This window comes from Vulpes lagopus, chromosome 7, assembly GCF_018345385.1.
Source record: "Vulpes lagopus strain Blue_001 chromosome 7, ASM1834538v1, whole genome shotgun sequence".
NCBI classification, from domain to species: domain Eukaryota; kingdom Metazoa; phylum Chordata; class Mammalia; order Carnivora; family Canidae; genus Vulpes; species Vulpes lagopus.
In genome coordinates, this window is record NC_054830.1 from 18,828,187 (window position 1) to 18,846,730 (window position 18,544).

General features: G+C 40.5%; 1 protein-coding gene across 3 annotated transcripts in view; it reads left to right on the top strand.

Moving 5' to 3' along the window:
• RBM6 (RNA binding motif protein 6) overlaps positions 1 to 18,544 on the top strand; it is a 122,104-nt gene that overhangs the window by 50,845 nt on the left and 52,715 nt on the right. The window contains exon 6 of one of the 3 annotated variants that reach the window (XM_041761443.1): positions 2,627 to 2,700. The exons of the other annotated variants lie outside the window; for them this stretch is intronic. Coding sequence (XP_041617377.1) covers positions 2,627 to 2,700 — 74 coding nt within the window. The remainder of the gene's footprint in view (positions 1 to 2,626; positions 2,701 to 18,544) is intronic. 3 annotated transcript variants of the gene reach the window in all.

An 18,544-nucleotide genomic window follows, 5' to 3' on the forward strand; every position in this document is an offset into this window, starting at 1 on the left:
ATTCAGATTACTTATATCAGTCTAGGATTTTATTAAAAGGTAAGAGGCTATTCAGTGTAGCAGTTAACAGCATCAATTTGAATCTGGACTGCTTGGTTCTGAGTCCATATTCCTACTTTCCATGAAGGTGATTTTTGAGCAAATTATATAATCTTTATTTGCCTGCTTCCCCATGGGTAAAATGAGGTTAATATTAATAGTATTTACCTCATAGGGTAGTCTTGTGAGGATTAAATTAGTGTATGTAAAGTGTTTAGAATGCAGCCTTGCACCAATAAGTGTTAAGTAAGTATTACTTAATATTGTCCATTTTGGCAATTCCTGAAAATCCTTGCACAACTGTGAGTCTCAGACACACAAAATGTCCAAGATTAAGATTGGGTACCTTTTTTTTTTTTTTTAAGTCTCAGTTATTATAATTAAGCCTTAAATTTCTGTTATTATTTAATATCTAAAGTTTCGGGCAGAAGAAACTGAATGTTGGGCTTGTGGATTTAATATTCAATCTGAAGTAACATTGTTAACATACATATTAGAGTTGATATATAGAGATGCTCATAGGTCTCTTGAAAACTGGATCTTTTCCTTCCCAGTGACTGTAGTATCAGAGTCTTGTTTGTCCGCTAGCAAAGTATGAATGTTGTCATAAATCATCTCTCTTTCTCTTTGTCCACAGATTCTGTGTGCTCCTCTGGGCCACAGTAGTTACTTCTTTAAGTACAGAAAGGAAACTCAGGGGTTTTCCAATTTGGTGTTAGTTCCCTGTGTTTTTCATTTTGGCAGCTGTAGAGAAGGTTGCTTTTCACACATCTGGACCTAGATATGTTCTGTAGAGGTAACCAACACACCTTGGAGTATATCTGCTTGTTCCGTGGCTTCCCCTTTTCTGATTGTGGACATGCAGTTGAGTGTTTGCAGTAGATATTTGCTGATAGAAGGCACCTTAGTTGCTTCTGCTATTCTATAGTGTTTCCCAAGAACATTCAGAGCCCTTTACAAAATGCAGAATGTTTTCTTTCTTTCTTTCTTTCTTTCTTTCTTTCTTTCTTTCTTTCTTTCTTTCTTTCTTTTTCTTTCTTTTCTTTCTTTCTTTCTTTCTTTCTTTCTTTCTTTCTTTCTTTCTTTCTTTCTTTCTTTTCTTTCTTTCCTTTCTTTTTTTTTTAATTTATTTTTTTAAATGGGCTCTACACCCAGCACGGAGCACAGTGTGGGACTTGAACTCATGACCTTGAGATCAAGACCTGATCTGAGATCGAGAGTCAGACGCTTAACTGACTAAGCCATCCAGGTGCCCAAAAATGCAGAATGTTTTCTTCTAAAAGTTCACGGAGTTTGATAAAGAACATCCACTTAAAAGGAATTCAGTAACAAAACAATTTCTATCATTAATAGGATGTATATAAATACATATACTGTTTCTTTAAAGTAGTTTCATTTCTTCAAATAGTTACTAATCAGAGGAGGCTGATTTTGTAGTAAATTTAAGTGCAGGTTGCAGGGGTTAGTTTTAATCTGTGTTGGTCAGAGTGTGAAATCAATTTGTTGTTTCACTTTCCCTGAGTTTTATTTCTCATCTGAACAAATTGCATCTTTTTCTTGCTGTTCATTTGCACAGCATCACTCCTAAAGATGCACTTCTTTATCCTGCGAGGCAGTGGAGGAAGCATGGAAGGCATTTGTGGAGCATTGCATTGCCAAGTGTGTTTTTGTAGGCATATGGTGCCAGTGTCTGGGAAATTACAGGATGGGTTAGTATTAGAGCTCAGCAGCCTGTAAATCCCATGAGTTCCTAATCTCATGGGTCATGAGAGTTGCAAATGACACTTTCTTAGGAGAAAGGTGAAGGGTGGTCTCTGACTAATGGCTTATACAATTCTTGGACATGTACTGATTGCTAACAACTGCTGTCTCTTCCCCCATCCTACCCTAGCGCCAGTCTCTGTGCACAAGCACAGTTTGGGACCCAGCTATTTGTACTTATTTATGCTTTTACACCTTCTTCCTTTCATAAGGATTTAAGCTGGTTTATGACTTGAGTTGAAACAAGGAAAAAAGAGGAGACCTGAAATGGTCTGTCCCCTGCCAACCAGAAGCTTCCTGTGGTTTCCAAACAGAATAGTTGCCTCAGTCTGTCAGCACTTCTGTCTTTGAAGGTGGTTTCTGCTTGAAAAGTGGTGACTATAAGCATAGCTTTGGGATAATTGCTTCTCCTTCCTCTTTTGGGATATGTTGTTGTTTTTTTCCAGATACTTTCCTGCTCTTGTTGACTTTGTTTTTCCAGAAGATTCAGCCTGTGATTAAAATGTTCTGGGTCCCCTCGTGAACTTTCTGTGGGATTACCTAATTCTGGGGCACCCTCACCAGACAGACCATCAGTGCTAAAGAGGGCAGATCTTCTTGGTTAATAGAAAAAGCCATTTTGGAATGACTCTCAAAGTCAGAAACATCCAGATTTTCCTTCAGTACTTTTTTCTGTTTGGGGTAGCAGCTTTGCGCAGTATAGGGGAGGGAGGTGCTAGTTGGGAGGGCTTGTGTTAAGGGGTTCAGAAACAGGGGATTTAAGTGTGTCTTTTGTGTTTGCAAGGCACTAACACCACTCCCGTCTGTATTTAAATGCTGTCCCCAGGTTACGACTATGGCTATGTCTGCGTGGAGTTTTCACTCTTGGAAGATGCCATCGGATGCATGGAGGCCAACCAGGTTGCTTTATACTTCGGTCAAATGATGCTGGAAGGATATATTTTTTATGTACGGGGAGGGAGGGTATCAAATGATTGAACTTTGGAAAGGTACCAGAAATCTGTATTTGGAGCATACCAAATTCCAACCAGAAAGCAGTTGTGAAGAGAAACTTTAGAAGAGGCTGGGAAGGTTTCTCTAGCAGAGTTAATGGGCACAAGTGTATTTTAAAAACTGGAGCCCAGTTGCAGTTGGACTAGATGACAAAGACAGTAGATGGGAAAAAATGACAGGTCTGGAGTGCTTCCCATTGGAATGTGATTGATTAGGAGATCTTAATGCAAAGAATGATCCTTGACTGTCTGTGATCTTAAGGATCTGCCTGGCACAGGAATTCTAGATCAGTACTTATGCCTAGACCTAGGGTCAGGGCCACTGATGGCAACACCTGTGGCACTTAGGTCCTACCTGCATGTGCTACTTTCTCAAGAGGGCCATCAGGAAGGAGAAAGAGGAGTGGATTGTTGTGTGTAGTGCATTTATCATGGTTCTTTAAAAATTGGAGTTTCGTACTCAAGTTCTTGGCTGCCTATAGTCAGAGCTGGTGAATCTGAATCTATACTTACCTTATGTTTGAAACATCTAGATGTATTCAGCTTGCCACCTAGAACTGTCATTTGGACTTCTAATTGAACCCTGCCTGTTGGTTTTGGAATTATGAAATGGATAGAATCCTTGTCATGGTGTTTCCTTGGGGGAAGTTATTTTCTTTGTGGTGTCTTAGTTTCTCCATCTGTAAAGTAGGAGAAAGAAGCTTAATAATACAGTTTGATATTTATGTACCCACTGCTGTTACTTAACGGTGAATGCAGTGTGCCCAAGATCTTAAGGCTCTGCTAGAGAAGAGTAGTATTGCATGAGAACTCTTCCTCTCTTGTAGCCCAATGCCCTTTCGTCAGCTTTGTTCCATTCAGCATGGCTCATTATACTTAACCTTCTCCCTTCTTTGGCCATGTTCTCCCCTTATGGGGAGATGGCATCTATAAATCCTTTGGGAGCAAGCGCTATTTAGAGGAAATTTGACGTATCCATACCTATTGTTAGTAGTATAAATATTGTTAGATCCTCAGAGAATGACTGGATTACAACCACAATCCTCTTGATGGAGTTCTTTTTTTTTTTTTGACGAAGTTCTTATTGACTGATTGGTTCATTGTCCATCATTAAGCCAGTCATTTAATGGATGTTATGTGCCAGCTACCAATATTTTGAGAGAAGAATGAAGGTCCCAATCTTTGTGCTTATGGTTGGTTCCATTCTGACTGCCTGTCCTACTTGAGAACACTTACTTAATTCATGAACATCTTGTTATCAGTGAATAGTCATTAAGTCCTTTGCCACTGTGCTAAATAATACTATGAGTGGTGGAAATATAAATGGGGGAGCCATGGCAGATGCTATTCTCTTTTGTAGCGTTCTCCCAACTGTGGGTTGCTCCTGGAGAGGTGTTACTTTTTATCAGAGCTGTTTGGTCTTTAATCTTAAAAAATAACAATATTGTGTTTTAACTGCCTCTTCCTTCTATCCCAACAAAAAAGTCCTGTCTGAAATTTCTAGCCCCTTTTAGAGAGAAGTGTTACATAGAACTAGGACAGCCTTTTTTTAAAAACAAAATTTATCCTAGGCAGGGTTTCTTTTCGAGCAATATGTGGAAAAATGTTCATTTACACAGCAGTATTGAGGGGGTGTGGTCTTTAGTCATCTATACTCCCACCCTCCCTACACTTTCTCTGAACATTCTTAGGGTTCCCAAATCCCTGATGATTGACTCTTGCCCCATGAATGAGATGCCAGAACAAAGCAAGAGCAGTGCCAAAATTTTTTCGGGGTGAAATAGGATGTTTTGACAGGTCCTTAGGCATATGTACCATAAGGTACTCTGTGCAGAAGTACAAATAAGAGACAGCTTGTATCTTACAGGAACTTAGACCAAGAGAGGTGACAGACATTAGGTGTAGTCATAGATCCCATAGGATGTTCTCTCAGATTCCAAATTTTTGTATGATCTCATTTTTTTTTTTTTTTAATTCATGAGAATTTAAAGAGAACACACATAGAGAGAGAGAGGCAGAGACACAGGCAGAGGGAGAAGCAGGCTCCATGCAGGGAGCCTGACATGGGACTCGATCCCGGGACTCCAGGATCATGCCCTGGGCTGAAGGCAGCACTAAACTGCTGAGCCACTCGGGCTGCCTTGTATGATCTCATTTTTAATATTCACTAGAATAATTATTTAATAAGGTAGCACCATATCCTTAGTCAGTCAACCTCCTTTCCTAGTTTTATATTCTTCCCCTAGTCATAGGACACAGCGTAGACTGCTAGCACTGCCATACAACAGAATCCTCTTGCTGAACTGTACAGATTTCATGATCCACTCACCATCCTTCTAGTAATCTTTACCACTCATCAGGGCAGAACTTAGCAGCTGTCTGTCTGTCTGGGGAATTCATTTCTAGCAGAGGTCTGTCAGCTTGTACCTTCATCTCTCTCTAGGAGAAATAGGAAGCCAGCAAACACTGTGAGGCAGGGTTTTTTATTCTACTCCTACTGGGAAGGGTATTTCTAACAGCGTCATGTACCCTGGGCTTTCTTTGTTGACCAAATCCCTGCGGTTTGAGGGTGAATATTATCTCCTTTTGCCGTGTGTGCCATTTCACAGGGGGACTTAGGGAGGGGAGTAAGAAGCATTGTATTAGAGTATTGATCCCTTCAGTGGTTGCCCAGTTGTACCAGCTCTTTCAAGCAGTTGTCAGTTGATCTAAAGAAATTAGCATTTTTTTCTTTTCTTTTTTTCTCTCTCTCTTTCTTCCTTTCTTTCTCTTTCTTTCTTCTTTCTTTCTTTCTTTCTTTCTTTCTTTCTTTCTTTCTTTCTTTCTTTCTTTCTTTCTTTCTTTCTCTTTATTTATTCATTAGAGAGAGAGAAAGAGAGGCAGAGACACAGGCAGAGGGAGAAGCAGGCTCCATGCAGGGAGCCCGATGTGGGACTTGAACTTGGGACTACGGGAACATGCCCTGAGCCAAAGGCAGATGCTCAACCACTGAGCCACCCAGGCATCCCAGCATTTTATTTTCTTCCATTTGCAGGTGTGATGTTTGTTGTCTGTTCTCAATCAAATGTTTACTGAAATGCTCTTATGAAGGGTAGCTCTGGAAGAAGAATTCATTTCTCTGGAATATTTACTCAACTTTCTTAGCATTGGTGGCCTTCTTTAGCCAAAGATGACTTGGCTATATGATACAATCATCCTGACTTTACAAAGTGGAAAAAAAAGATGCCATTATCACCTAACATGAAGATTCTTTCAGACACTGGCCTTTGCTGGTGCCGGGGGTGGGGGCTGGGGGGTGCATGAAGGCTGTAGAATTCATGAAGTTTTATGAAATAGTGTTTTTTATGTCAACAAAGTTAAGAGAGTTTAGGTTTTTGAAGATACCAGGATGTAAAGGGTGTTTCTGAAGATAATGTGAAGGAAACCAAATCTGAAATGGTATCTCTGAGTAAAATGAGATCACCAGGGAAAGCTTTGTTCTGGAGGATGGGAATACTGAGGCCATAGTGGAAAAAATGGGTGAAAACTTAATTTGTTGGAATCATTTTCAAGTTGTTAGCATTACTGTATGAAACACTTAAGTATTTAGATTGTGTACATTCCAGGTAACAAAAAAGTGGTAACCTTTTAATCCTGCAAGGTTGTGGTTTTGCCTAAACCCATACCCCAAAACTACTTCACTGAAGAGAATGTGGCACCCCATCCAGAGCTCAGCTGTATGACTTGTGGCTTAAATCATGGGATTTTTCCTCGAAATTTCAATTTTAGTACCTTTTCCTGATTGCCCTCTGTAAGGTTATTGGTGAGAAACAGAAAGAAAAATACATTCTAAAATGAATGTAAATGTAAATCAGTAGTTACTTAAGATTTTTGCTCTCAGGATATTTAAGAAAATTACAGTTCTGGGGATCCCTGGGTGGCACAGAGGTTTGGCACCTGCCTTTGGCCCGGGGCGCGATCCTGGAGACCCGGGATCAAATCCCACATCGGGCTCCCTGCGTGGAGCCTGCTTCTCCCTTGCCTGTGTCTCTGCCCCTCTCTCTCTCCCCACCCCCCCCCTCTCTCTGTCTCTCTATCGTGAATAAATAAAATCTTAAAAAAAAAAAAAAAGAAAATTTCAGTTCTATTTAGTAATTGAGTCTGGACTGGCATGAGGCAGTATATCCTAGTAATTAAATACATGGAGGCAGACTACCTGGGGTTGCATTCCTGTTCTATCACCTTCATCTGTGTGATTGGACAAGTGGCTTAACATCTGTGTGTCCTAGTGTCCTCTCATACTTCTTGGGATTAAATGAGTTAATGCATGTAGGGGGATTAGAACCAGGCCTGGCACACAGTGAACACTGAGTCAGTATTTGTTATTATCATAACAACTTTGCATCTGACTGGAACAAGAAAGTCTTAAGTTACAGCAGCTTCAGTCTTGGCTTCATGGGATATCTAGCTAAAAAGGGATTTGGTGGCAGTACTCAAGAGGATTATTTTTTGTGTCAACAGTATTTCCCATTTAAACTGTTGACTGGGACTGATTCTCAGGGGACTGCTTCTAGGTCTTTCTAGGAGCTTCTGCTACATTTGTTGTCAAATCTTAAATTCTCCCAATAGAAGGAGCCAGAGACACACCACATGGAGGACATGGAACATAGCTAGGCCACACTAGAAATCTGGCTTGTGGCCTTTTTTTTTTTTTTAAGATTTTATTTATTTATTTGAGTGAGAGAAAGAACATGAGCTGAGAGAGGGGCAGAGGCAGAAGTAGACTCTCCACTGAGCAGGGAGCCCAATACAGGGCTCAGTCCCAGGACACTGGGATCATTGACCTGAGCCAAAGGCAAGCACTTAACCAGCTGAGCCACCCAGGTGCCCCTAGCATGCGGCTTTAAAACTCTTAAGTTCTGATGACCAGCCCCTGGCTTTACCATATCTCAGAGTTTCTGCAATAATCACAAGAGGTGCTCTAAACTGGATTCAGTTTGACTTTCTTGAATCATTAGGCAGTTTTTTTGCTTTGTTTTTAGAAAGAGAGTGTATGCATACGTGAGTGATGGGGGTGGGCAGAGAGAGAGAGAGAGAGAGAGAGAGACTCTTAAGTAAGATCCATGCCCAGTGCAGAACCATGATTATGAGATCATGAGCTGAGCCAAAATCAAGAGTCAGACACTTAAATGACTGACAAAATCAAGAGTCAGACACTTAACTGACTGAGCCATGTAGGCGCCCCTCATTTTGTCAGTGTTAAGAGAGGACTTCCAGTGTGTCTCCTATGATGAGGTTTATAATTATTTTTGTCATACATGTATATCATGATTCATTTCTGTGGATTGAAGTAATTTAGTTCTTAATTTGTTCTTAGTTGGAAATATGCCTATGAATTTCAATCTTGTTCTTTGATGTTATACCTATTCTTTCAGCTGGTATTTGTAGTTAATGTTTATACTTTTTATAAAAATGGAGTTGTGTGAAGTGCTAATTTTCAGTCTTGTGGACTTTTGGAACTTGATTACAGATAGTTATTGGAAAAAAAGACAAGCAGAATATGTATAACTCTAATTAACTAGCTCAGGGGTTATACAAAGGCATAGTTCAGTTTGTGATCTGGATTATAACTTTGGTTTATGGTTCTGTATACCTCCAGACAGTATAGGGTTAGGACCACTGAAAAGTTTAGAATTCCAGCTTTATCACTTCTTAGTTCGTTTGTAATTTCTCAGTCTCAGTGTCTCACTTGTAAAATGGAAGGATAATCATAGTACCCACCTCAGAGCAGCTGTGAGATTAGAGTGATGTATGTGAAGCGCCTGGTACAGTGGCCAGCCTTTGGTGGCTGCTCACTACCAGAAGAGGTACTGAAGAGAATGATTCTATGACACTGGACCCTGCTTGGTTGGTTGTCTTCCTTTTTCTTGGCTGCTTATTCACCTCTTGGGAGCCTGAGAAGTGATAATGATGCTTTGGGTGGCAGCTAGATGTTTGGCAGCCAATTCTGATGGTGCTGTTGCCCATTGCCTCTACCATGAGACTAGGTTTCCTGGACTGAAAGTGAAAACAAGGCTGTGTAGCATCTGTCCCATTGGTGTCTGCAGGATGAGTGCACAGGCATCCCGGCATGTGAGGGAAGAAGAACATGGCCATGCCAGTACTCCTGGGGGTGGGGAGCCTTGTTTAGAGCCTAGCATTGATGGTAGTTCACCCATCACAGAATTCTCTTAGGCTTCCTCTGGCATTCAGTGTTATTAGGCATTTTCTCCACTTGAGCCGAGTATATTATAATGTGTCTTTGTGTCTCCTTCTCCCCAGGCCAAGTGTTCAGGTGCTGTTGTTTTACCTTCTAACTCATTTCGTATGAGTATATATTATATATTATATATAATATGTACTTCTTTCCTGTTAAGAGTATTGATGGTATGATTTTGATAATCATGGATAAGCTTATCTAGATTAATAATTTTTTTTAAGATTTTATTTATTAATGAGACACAGAGAGAGTGCGGCAGAGACACAGGCAGAGGGAGAAGCAGGCCCCATGCAGGGAGCCCGATGGCGGTACTCAATCCTGGGTCTCCAGGATCAGGCCCTGGGCTGAAGACGGTGCTAAACCGCCGAGCCACCCGGGCTGCCCAAGATTAATAATTTTTAATCTCACGTTGTGAGATTAGCCATGCTAATGTTATATACTAATGCCATATATTTTACCAAATTCTGTGACTAAGTGAAATTTGTGTTTAATTTGTATAAATCCTATTTCCAAAGGAATATAAATAGAGAAAGAAGTTTATCACAGAATGTAGATTACTGGGGGCTCAGTTGGTCAAGTGTCTGACTCTTGATTTCAGCTCGGGGCATGGTCTCAGGATTATGAGATCAAGTGCACATTGGGCTCTGTGCTCAGCATGGAGTCAGCTTGTCCCTCTCCCTCTGCTCCCCACCCCCCTACCCCCACACTCGCACTCTCTCTCTCTAAAATAAATAAATACAATCTTTTTTAAAAAAAGAAAGTAGGGGAACGCCTGGGTGGATCAGCAGTTGAGCATCTGCCTTCCGCTCAGGTCGTGATCCCAGTCCCAGGATCAAGTCCCACATCGGGCTCCCTGTGAGGAGCCTGCTTCTCTCTCTGCCTATGTCTCTGCCTCTCTCTCTGTGTCTCTCATGAATAAATAAATAAAATCTTAAAAAAAAAAAAAAAAAAAGAAAGTAGGTTATCGGTTACCAGCCACTTAGGGAGAAGTGCTCTCAAGAGGGAATAGTGAATGACTCCTAATGGGTAATAGAGTCTCTTTTGAGGATGATTAAATCTTCTAGAATAAGATAGTAGCGATCATTGACCAAACTTGTGAATATACTAAAACCCATTGCATTGTAGAAAGCACAATAAAAGAGTGAATTTTGTGATGTGCAAACTGTATCTCAATTTTAAAAAGTTTTTTAAAAAAAAAAGAAAAAAAAAATAAAAAGTTTTTAAACTTAACATGGAATTTGGTTTAGGGTGCCAGTTCAATGGGAATGAAAATAAAACATGGATTCATTTACTCCCTCAAAAAAAGTATCTGTCAATTTGTCGGGAAGCTAGAGATTTAGAACTTCAATCTTAAAATGTAAAAGAAGAATTTCTTTGCTAGTTGTATCTACTTACCACAGAAGAACACTTAAGCTGAAAATCTGAAAGATGATGATTAAATTGATAACCACATTTGAAGTGGTCACGTGGCTTGTGCACAGTAGTTGCTTTGTAGAGTTGAACAGGCTTTCTGCTTTAGTATCCATATAGTTAGAAGTTAATGAAAGAACTATTTGAAGTAGATTTGAAATAAAAATGCCTCTTAGGAAATCCTTGGGCTACTTTTTAGAGGTAACATTGCTGTAACCAGATGGTTAGTAGGTACCAATGTGGATCTTTCCTATTTTCCTGGAATTGTTAACCAAAGCTCAAAGTGGGGTGGGGAAGACCAGTTACTTCCCTGTGTATCTTTCTTAGAAGCTTCTTTCCAGCAGAATTGACATTGTGGCTTTCATGTTTGACCTGTAGTACATAGGGAATACAGGATCCACCCATTTTAATTATAAGTCGAAGTTTTTAGTTAATTTTCCAAGTTGTGCAGCTGTCATCATAACCTAGTTTTAGAACATCTTCATTATTCCAATAAGATCACTGTTTTTTTTTGTTTGTTTGTTTGTTTGTTTGTTTTTGAGAAAGAACAAGTATGCTTGCATGTGAGAAAGTGGGGAGGGGTCAGGGCAGAAGGAGAGAGAGAATCCCAAGCAGGCTCCACGGCCAACGAGGGGCTTGATCCCACAACCTTGAGATAACCCAAGCCAAATCAAGAATCAGACACTAAACAACTGAGCCACCCAGGGCGCCCCCAACGTTCATTTAAAAAAAAAAAAAATGATTTCAGACTTACTAAAAGTTGCAAAAACAATAGAAAGAATTTCTATATGCTTTGTACCCAGATTCAGCAAATGTTAACCTTTTTTGAATTTTGAATGCAGATATTTTTGATTAGCAGCATCCCCTTCTCTTGGAAAGAGGCAACATTGGACTTGTCCTCCCACCAGACCCTCCTTTGGTAGTTGAAGGTACTCTTTGGTAGGGGAAGATACATGAGTGTCTGGTGGGTGGAGTGGATGTTTTAGAAGATATTTGGGGCTTAAGCTATCTTCTTAGTGTTCCCCAGAGGATCCCCTGCTGGGCAAGAACTAAAGTTGGGGTTGATATTGAGGGATGGGAAGTAGGGCCAGATTCAAACTGCTCATTCATGGGCACTTGTGAAGTTTTTTTGGGGCTTTTCACTAAACTAGCAAATGTGTTCCCCCATGAGAGAGCAGACATTTGGATACCTGATACTCAAAAAGGGACTTCATGCTAGGTAGCATTAAACCAAGAAGCAATGCCAGCTAGGAGAGAGACTGGCCTGATAATGTTTCTGTAAGACAGTTTTTTTTTTTTGTTTTAAGATTTTATTTATTTATTCATAGAGACAGAGAGAGAGAGGGAGAGAGAGAGGCAGAGACACAGGCAGAGGGAGAAGCAGGCTCCATGCAGAGAGCCTGACCTGGGACTCGATCCAGGGTCTCCAGGATCACGCCCTGGGCTGCAGGCGGCGCTAAACCGCTGCACCACCGGGGCTGCCCAAGACAGTAGTTCTTAATAGCGTGGGGGATAGAGTGGGAAGAAAACACCTTCTTCTCCCTTCCCCAGCAATTGGACATTGGGCAATGTCTGGAGACATTTTCGTTGTTGCTACTGGCATCTACTGGGTGGAGGCCAGGGATGCTGCTAAACATCCTGCAGTGCACAGGACAGCCCCCATATAAAGAATTACCTGCTTTCAAATGTCAGTAGTACTGAGGTTGAGAACCTCTGGTACAAAAGGACTGATGATTCTGGTACTTGTGGTTAGAGAATGACCCATCTTGCCATTTGTTGTCTCTTAATGAATCATCTTTCTCCTTGCCTTCCTCCTGGGGGGTGGGATTAACAGTGTAGCAAGAATGCGGACACTGTTCCTGCTCCCACTCCAGAGTAGCAATCCCATACCCAGCTTGTGCCCTTGAGAAAGGAGCTTTAGAATGAGACCTGTTTGATAGATTGACCATCAAATAACCAAAGATGATGTTTAGACCCAGCCTTAGACGTGACTGAGATACATATGAAATACATATTTTTTATCTTAGTAAAATAGCACTTTGCTGTAAATGGGACCTACTCTGCTAGATGACACTGATTGATCTGTCTGGAATCACATTGGAAGTATCAAAAGCAACTCATTTTAACTTTTGTTAACATGATGAATATGGAGCACCTCTCACATGCAAGATGCTGAGCTAGGTAGTATACATTTACTAATCAAATGGACACATTTCCAGTGGGATGAGGCTGTTTAAATATTTTAATTGGGCAGCCAGGTGGCTCAGTGGTTTAGTGCTGCCTTCAGCCCACAGTGTGATCCTGGAGACCCGGGATCAAATCCCACATCAGGCTCCCTGTATGGAGCCTGCTTCTCCCTCTGCCTGTGTCTGTGCCTCTCTCTCTCTGTCTTTCATGAATAAATAAAATCTTTAAAAATAGAAAAAAGTTTTAAATGTTTTTAATTTGTTTTTTAATTTAAATTCAATTAATTAACATATAATGTATTATTGATTTCAGAGGTATAAGTCAGTGGTTCATCAATCTTACATAATACCCAGTGCGCATTATATCATATGCCCACCTTAATGTCCATCACCCAGTTAGCCCATCCCTCAAGCCCTTCCCCTCCAGCAATCCTCAGTTTGTTTCCTATGATTAAAAGTCTCTTTTGGTTTGTCTTCATCTCTGATTTCGTCTTGTTTTATTTTTTCCCCTCTTCCCCTATGATCCCCTGGTTTGTTTCTTAAATTCCACATATGAATGAGATCATATGATAATTGTCTTTCTCTGATTGACTTGTTTCACTTAGAAATAGAGCATAGAAATAGAGCATAATATCCTTTAGTTCCATCCATGTCATTGCAAATGGGAAGATTTCATTCTTTTTTGGTAGCTGAGTAGTATTCCATTGTATGTATATGTGTGTGTGTGTGTGTATCTCACATCTTTATCCATTCATCTAGGATCATCGATGGACATCTAGGCTCTTTCCATAGTTTGGCTATTGTGGACATTGCTGCTATAAACATTGGGGTGCAGGTGCCCCTTCAGATCACTACATTTGTATTTTTGAGGTAAATCCCTAGTAGTGTAATTTCTGGTCCATAGGGTAGGTAGCTCTATTTTCAACTTTTTGAGGAAGCTCAGTATTGTTTTCCAGAGTGGCTGCACCAGCTTGCATTCCCACCAACAGTGTAAGAGGGTTACCCTTTCTCCACATCCTTGCCAACATGTTATCTCCTGACTTGTTAATTTTAGCCAGTCTGATAGGTGTAAGGTGGTATCACATTATGATTTTGATTTGTATTTCTCTGATGCTGAGTGATGTTGAGCATTTTTTTTTTTAGATTTTATTTATTCATGAAAGAGAGAGAGAGAGAGAGAGAGAGAGGCAGAGACACAGGCAGAAAGAGAAGCAGGCCCCATGCAGGGAGCCCAGTGTGGGACTCGATCCCAGGTCTCCAGGATCAGGCCCCAGGCCGAAGGTGGCACTAAACTGCTGAGCCACCTCGGCTGCCCAGTATTGAGCATTTTTTAATGTGTCTGTTGACCATTTGTGTTTCTTCTTTGGAGAAATGTCTGTTCATGTCTTCTTTCCATTTCTTCTTTGGATTATTTGTTCTTTGGATGTTGAGTTTGACTAGTTCTGTATAGATTTTGAATACTAGCCCTTTACTTTTTTTTTTTTTTTTTTAATTTTATTTATTTATGATAGGCACACAGTGAGAGAGAGAAGCAGAGACACAGGCAGAGGGAGAAGCAGGCTCCATGCACCGGGAGCCCGACGTGGGATTCGATCCCGGGTCTCCAGGATCGCGCCCCGGGCCAAAGGCAGGCGCCAAACCGCTGCGCCACCCAGGGATCCCAACTAGCCCTTTACTTGATAAGACATTTGCAAATATCTTCTCCTGCAATGCACAGGACAGCCCCCATATGAAGGAGTTGTCTTCTGGTTTCTATAGATTGTCTTTTGGTTTTGTCAACTCTTTCCTTTGCTGTGCAAAAGCTTTTTATCTTGATAAGTCCCAATACTTCATTTTTACCTCTGTTTTCCTTGCCTTTGGAGATGTGTCTAAGAAGAAGTTGCTGTGCCCTAGGTCACAGAGGTTGCTGCCTGTGTTCTCCTCTAGGATTTTGATGGATTCCTATCTTACATTTAGGTCTTTCATCCATTTGAGCCTATGTTTGTGTATCGTATAACGAAATGGTCCAGTTTCATTCTTCTGCATGTAGCTGTCCAGTTGTCCCAACACCATTTGTTGAAGAGACTTTTTTCCATTGGATATTCTTTTCCTGCTTTGTTGAAGGTTAGTTGACCATGGAGTTGAGGGTCCATTTCCAGCTTCTCTATTCTGTTCCATTGATCTATGTGTCTGTGTTTGTGCGAATACCATATTGTCTTCATAATTATAGCTTTAGGGGCACTTGCATGGCTCAGTTGGTTGAGCATCTCCCTTTGGCTTGTGGCTTGTGGTCCCAGGGTTCTGGGATTGAGCCCCATATAGGGCTCCTTGTTCATTGAGGAGCTTGCTTCTCCCTCTCCCTCTGCCTGCAGCTCCCCCTGCTTCTGCTCTCTCTCTCTGTCAAGTAAATAAATAAAATCTTAAAAAAAAAAAAAGATAATTGCAGCCTTGTGATAGAACTTGAAGTCTGGGATTGTGATGCCATCAGTTTTGGGTTTCTTTCTTTCTTTTTTTTTTTTTTTTTTAAGATTTTATTTATTTATTTATTCATGAGCGACACACAGAGAGAGACAGAGACATGGGCAGAGAGAGAAGCAGGCTCCCTACAGGGAGCCCAATGTGGGACTCAATCTTGGGACTATGGGATCACACCCTGAGCTGAAAGCAGACCCTCAGACACTGAGCCACCCAGGTGTCCCTGGTTTTCTTTTTCAACATTCCTTTGGCTATTCAGGATCTTTTCTGGTTCCATATAAATTTTAGGGTTATTTGTTTTAGCTCTGTGAAAAAAAAGTTGATGGTATTTTTTTTAATTTTTTAATTTTTTAATTTATTTATGACAGTCACACACACACACACACACACACAGAGAGAGAGAGAGAGAGGCAGAGGGAGAAGCAGGCTCCATGCACTGGGAGCCCCATGTGGGATTCGATCCCGGGTCTCCAGGATTGCGCCCTGGGCCAAAGGCAGGCGCCAAACCGCTGCACCACCCAGGGATCCCAGTTGATGGTATTTTGATAGGGATTGCTTTGAATGTATAGATTGCTCTAGGTAGCATAGACATTTTAACAATATTTGTTCTTCCAGTCCAAGAGCATGGAATGTTTTTCCATTTCTTTGTGTCTTCCTCAATTTCTTTCATAAGTGTTCTGTAGTTTTTAGAGTACAAAGGTAAAGGTACCTCTTTGCTTTGATTTATTCATAGGTATCTTACGGTTTTGGGTGCAATTGTAAATGGGATTGATTCCTTAATTTCTCTTTCTTCAATCTCATTGTTAGTAGATAGAAATGCAACTGACTGCTGTGCATTGATTTTGTATCCTGCCACATTGGTGAATTCTATATGAGTTCTAGCAATTTTGGGATGGAGTCTTTTGGGTTTTTCACATACAGTATCATGTCATTTGTGAAGAGTGAAAGTTTGACTACTTCTTTGCCAATTTGAATGCCTTTATTTCTTTTGGTTGTCTGATTGCTGAAGCTAGGACTTCTTGTACTATGTTGAACAACTGTGATGAGAGTGGACACCTGCTGTGTTATGACCCTAGGGCAAAAGCTCTCATTTTTTCCCATTAAGAATGGTATTTGCTGTGGGTTTTTCGTATATGGCTTTTATGATTGAGACATTTTCCCTCATCCCTACACTGTGAAGAGTTTTAATCAAGAAAGGATGCTATACTTTGTCAGATGCTTTTTCTGCATCTGTTGAGAGGATCATATGGTTCTTGTCTTTTTATTTATTTATTTATTTATTTATTCATTCATGAGAGACACAGAGAGAGAGAGAGAGAGAGAGAGAGAGAGGCAGAGACCTAGGCAGAGGGAGAAGCAATCTTCATGCAAGGAACCCGATGTGGGACTCAATCCTGGATCCCGGAATTATGCCCTGAGCCAAAGGCAGACGCTCAACCACTGAGCCACCCAGGCATCCCATTGTCCTTTCTTTTATTAATGTAGTATATCACATTGATTTGTGATTGTTGAACCACTTTTGTAGCCCAACAATAAATCCCACTTGGTCATGATGAATAATCCTTTTAATGTACTGTTGGATGCTATTGACCAGTATTTTGGCATCTGTGGGCAGCTCCAGGTGGCTCAGTGGTTTAGCACCGCCTTCAGCCCAGGGCCTGATCCTGGAGATCCGGGATCGAGTCCCACGTCAGGCTCCCTGCATGGAGCCTGCTTCTCCCTCTGCCTTTGTCTCTGCCTCTCTTTCTCTCTGTGTCTCTCATGAATAAATAAAATCTTAAAAAAAAAAAAAAAAAAGAATTTTGGCATCCATGTTCATCAGGGATATTGGTCCGTAATTCTCCTTTTTGGCAGGGTCTTTGTTTGGGATCAAGGTAATGCCGGCCCCATAGAAAGAGTTTGGAAGTTTTCCTTCCATTTTATTTTTTGAAACAGCATCAGAAGAATAGTATTAATTCTTTAAATGTTTGGTGGAATTCCCCTGGGAAACCATCCAGCCCTGAACTCTTGTTTATTGGGAGATTTTTTATTTTTATTTTTTAAGGGATAGAGATTTATTAAACAAGAGTTCAGAAAAAGCTCTCAGGAGTGAGAGGGGTCCCGACAGAGTTGCCCTTTTGGGAGATTTTTTTATTACTGCTTCAATTTCCTTGGTCACGGTCTGTTCAGGTTTTCTGTTTCAGTTTTGGTAGTTTATACATCTCTAGGAATGCATCCATTTCTTTCAGATTGCCTAATTTGTTGGCATATAATTTCTCATAATATGTTGTTAGAATTGTTTGTATTTCTTCAGTGTTGGTTGTGTTCCATCCTCTTTTATTTATGATTTTATTTATTTGGGTCCTTTCTCTTTTCCTTTTGGTAAATCTGGTAAGGAGTTTATTAATCTTATTAATTCTTTCAAAGAACCAGCTCCTAGTTTCCTGGAGACCTTCTTGTTTCTTGAGAAACGAGTATTGCTCTATACTTCCCTTTTAGGACCACGTCTGCTGCATCCTAAAGGTTTTGAACAGTTGTGTTTTCATTCTCATTTGTTTCCATGATTTTTAGAAATTCTTTAGTTTCCTGGTTGACCCATTCATTCTTTAGTAGCATGCTCTTTAGCCTCTGTGTATTTGAGTACATGTCTTTGGTACTAGTTGAGACCTGATTTTATGACCCAGTATGTGATCTTTTCTGGAGAATTTTCCATGTGCACTAGAGAACAGTGTGTACTCTGTTGCTTTAGGATGGAATGCTCTCAGTATATCTGTGAATTCTATCTGGTTCAGTGTGTCATTCAAGCCCTTGTTTCCTTGTTGATCTGCTGCTTCAATGATCTGTCCACTGCAGTGAGTGGGTTGTTAAAGTTCCCTACTACTAGTGTATTATGACCAATGTGTTTCTTTAGTTTTGTTATTAATTGGTTTATATAATTGGCTGCTCCCATGTTAGGGGCATAAATATTTACAATTGTTAGATCTTCTTGTTGGATAGACCCTTTGTTTTTGATATAGTGTCCTTCCTCGTCTCTTATTACAGTCTTTGGTTTAAAATTTAATTTGTCTGATACAAGGATTGCTATCCCAGCTTTCTTTTGATATCCATTAGCATAATAAATAGTTCTACACCCCCTCACTTTCAATCTGAAGGTGTGTTTAGGTTTAAAATGAGTCTCTTGCAGGTAGCATAGTGATGGAGCTTGCTTTTTTTTTTTTTTTTTAAGATTTTTATTTATTTATTCGTGAGAGACAGAGACAGACAGAGGCAGAGACAGAGGCAGAGGGAGAAACAGGCTCCATGCAGGGAGCTCAATGTGGGACTCTAGGATCATGCCCTGAGCCAAAGGCAGACCCTAACCGCTAAGCCACCCAGGCGTCCTGGATCTTGCTTTTTAATCCAATCTAATACCCTTTGTCTTTTGATTGGGGCATTTAGCCCATTTACATTTAGGGTAATTATTGAAAGATGCAAATTTAGTGCCA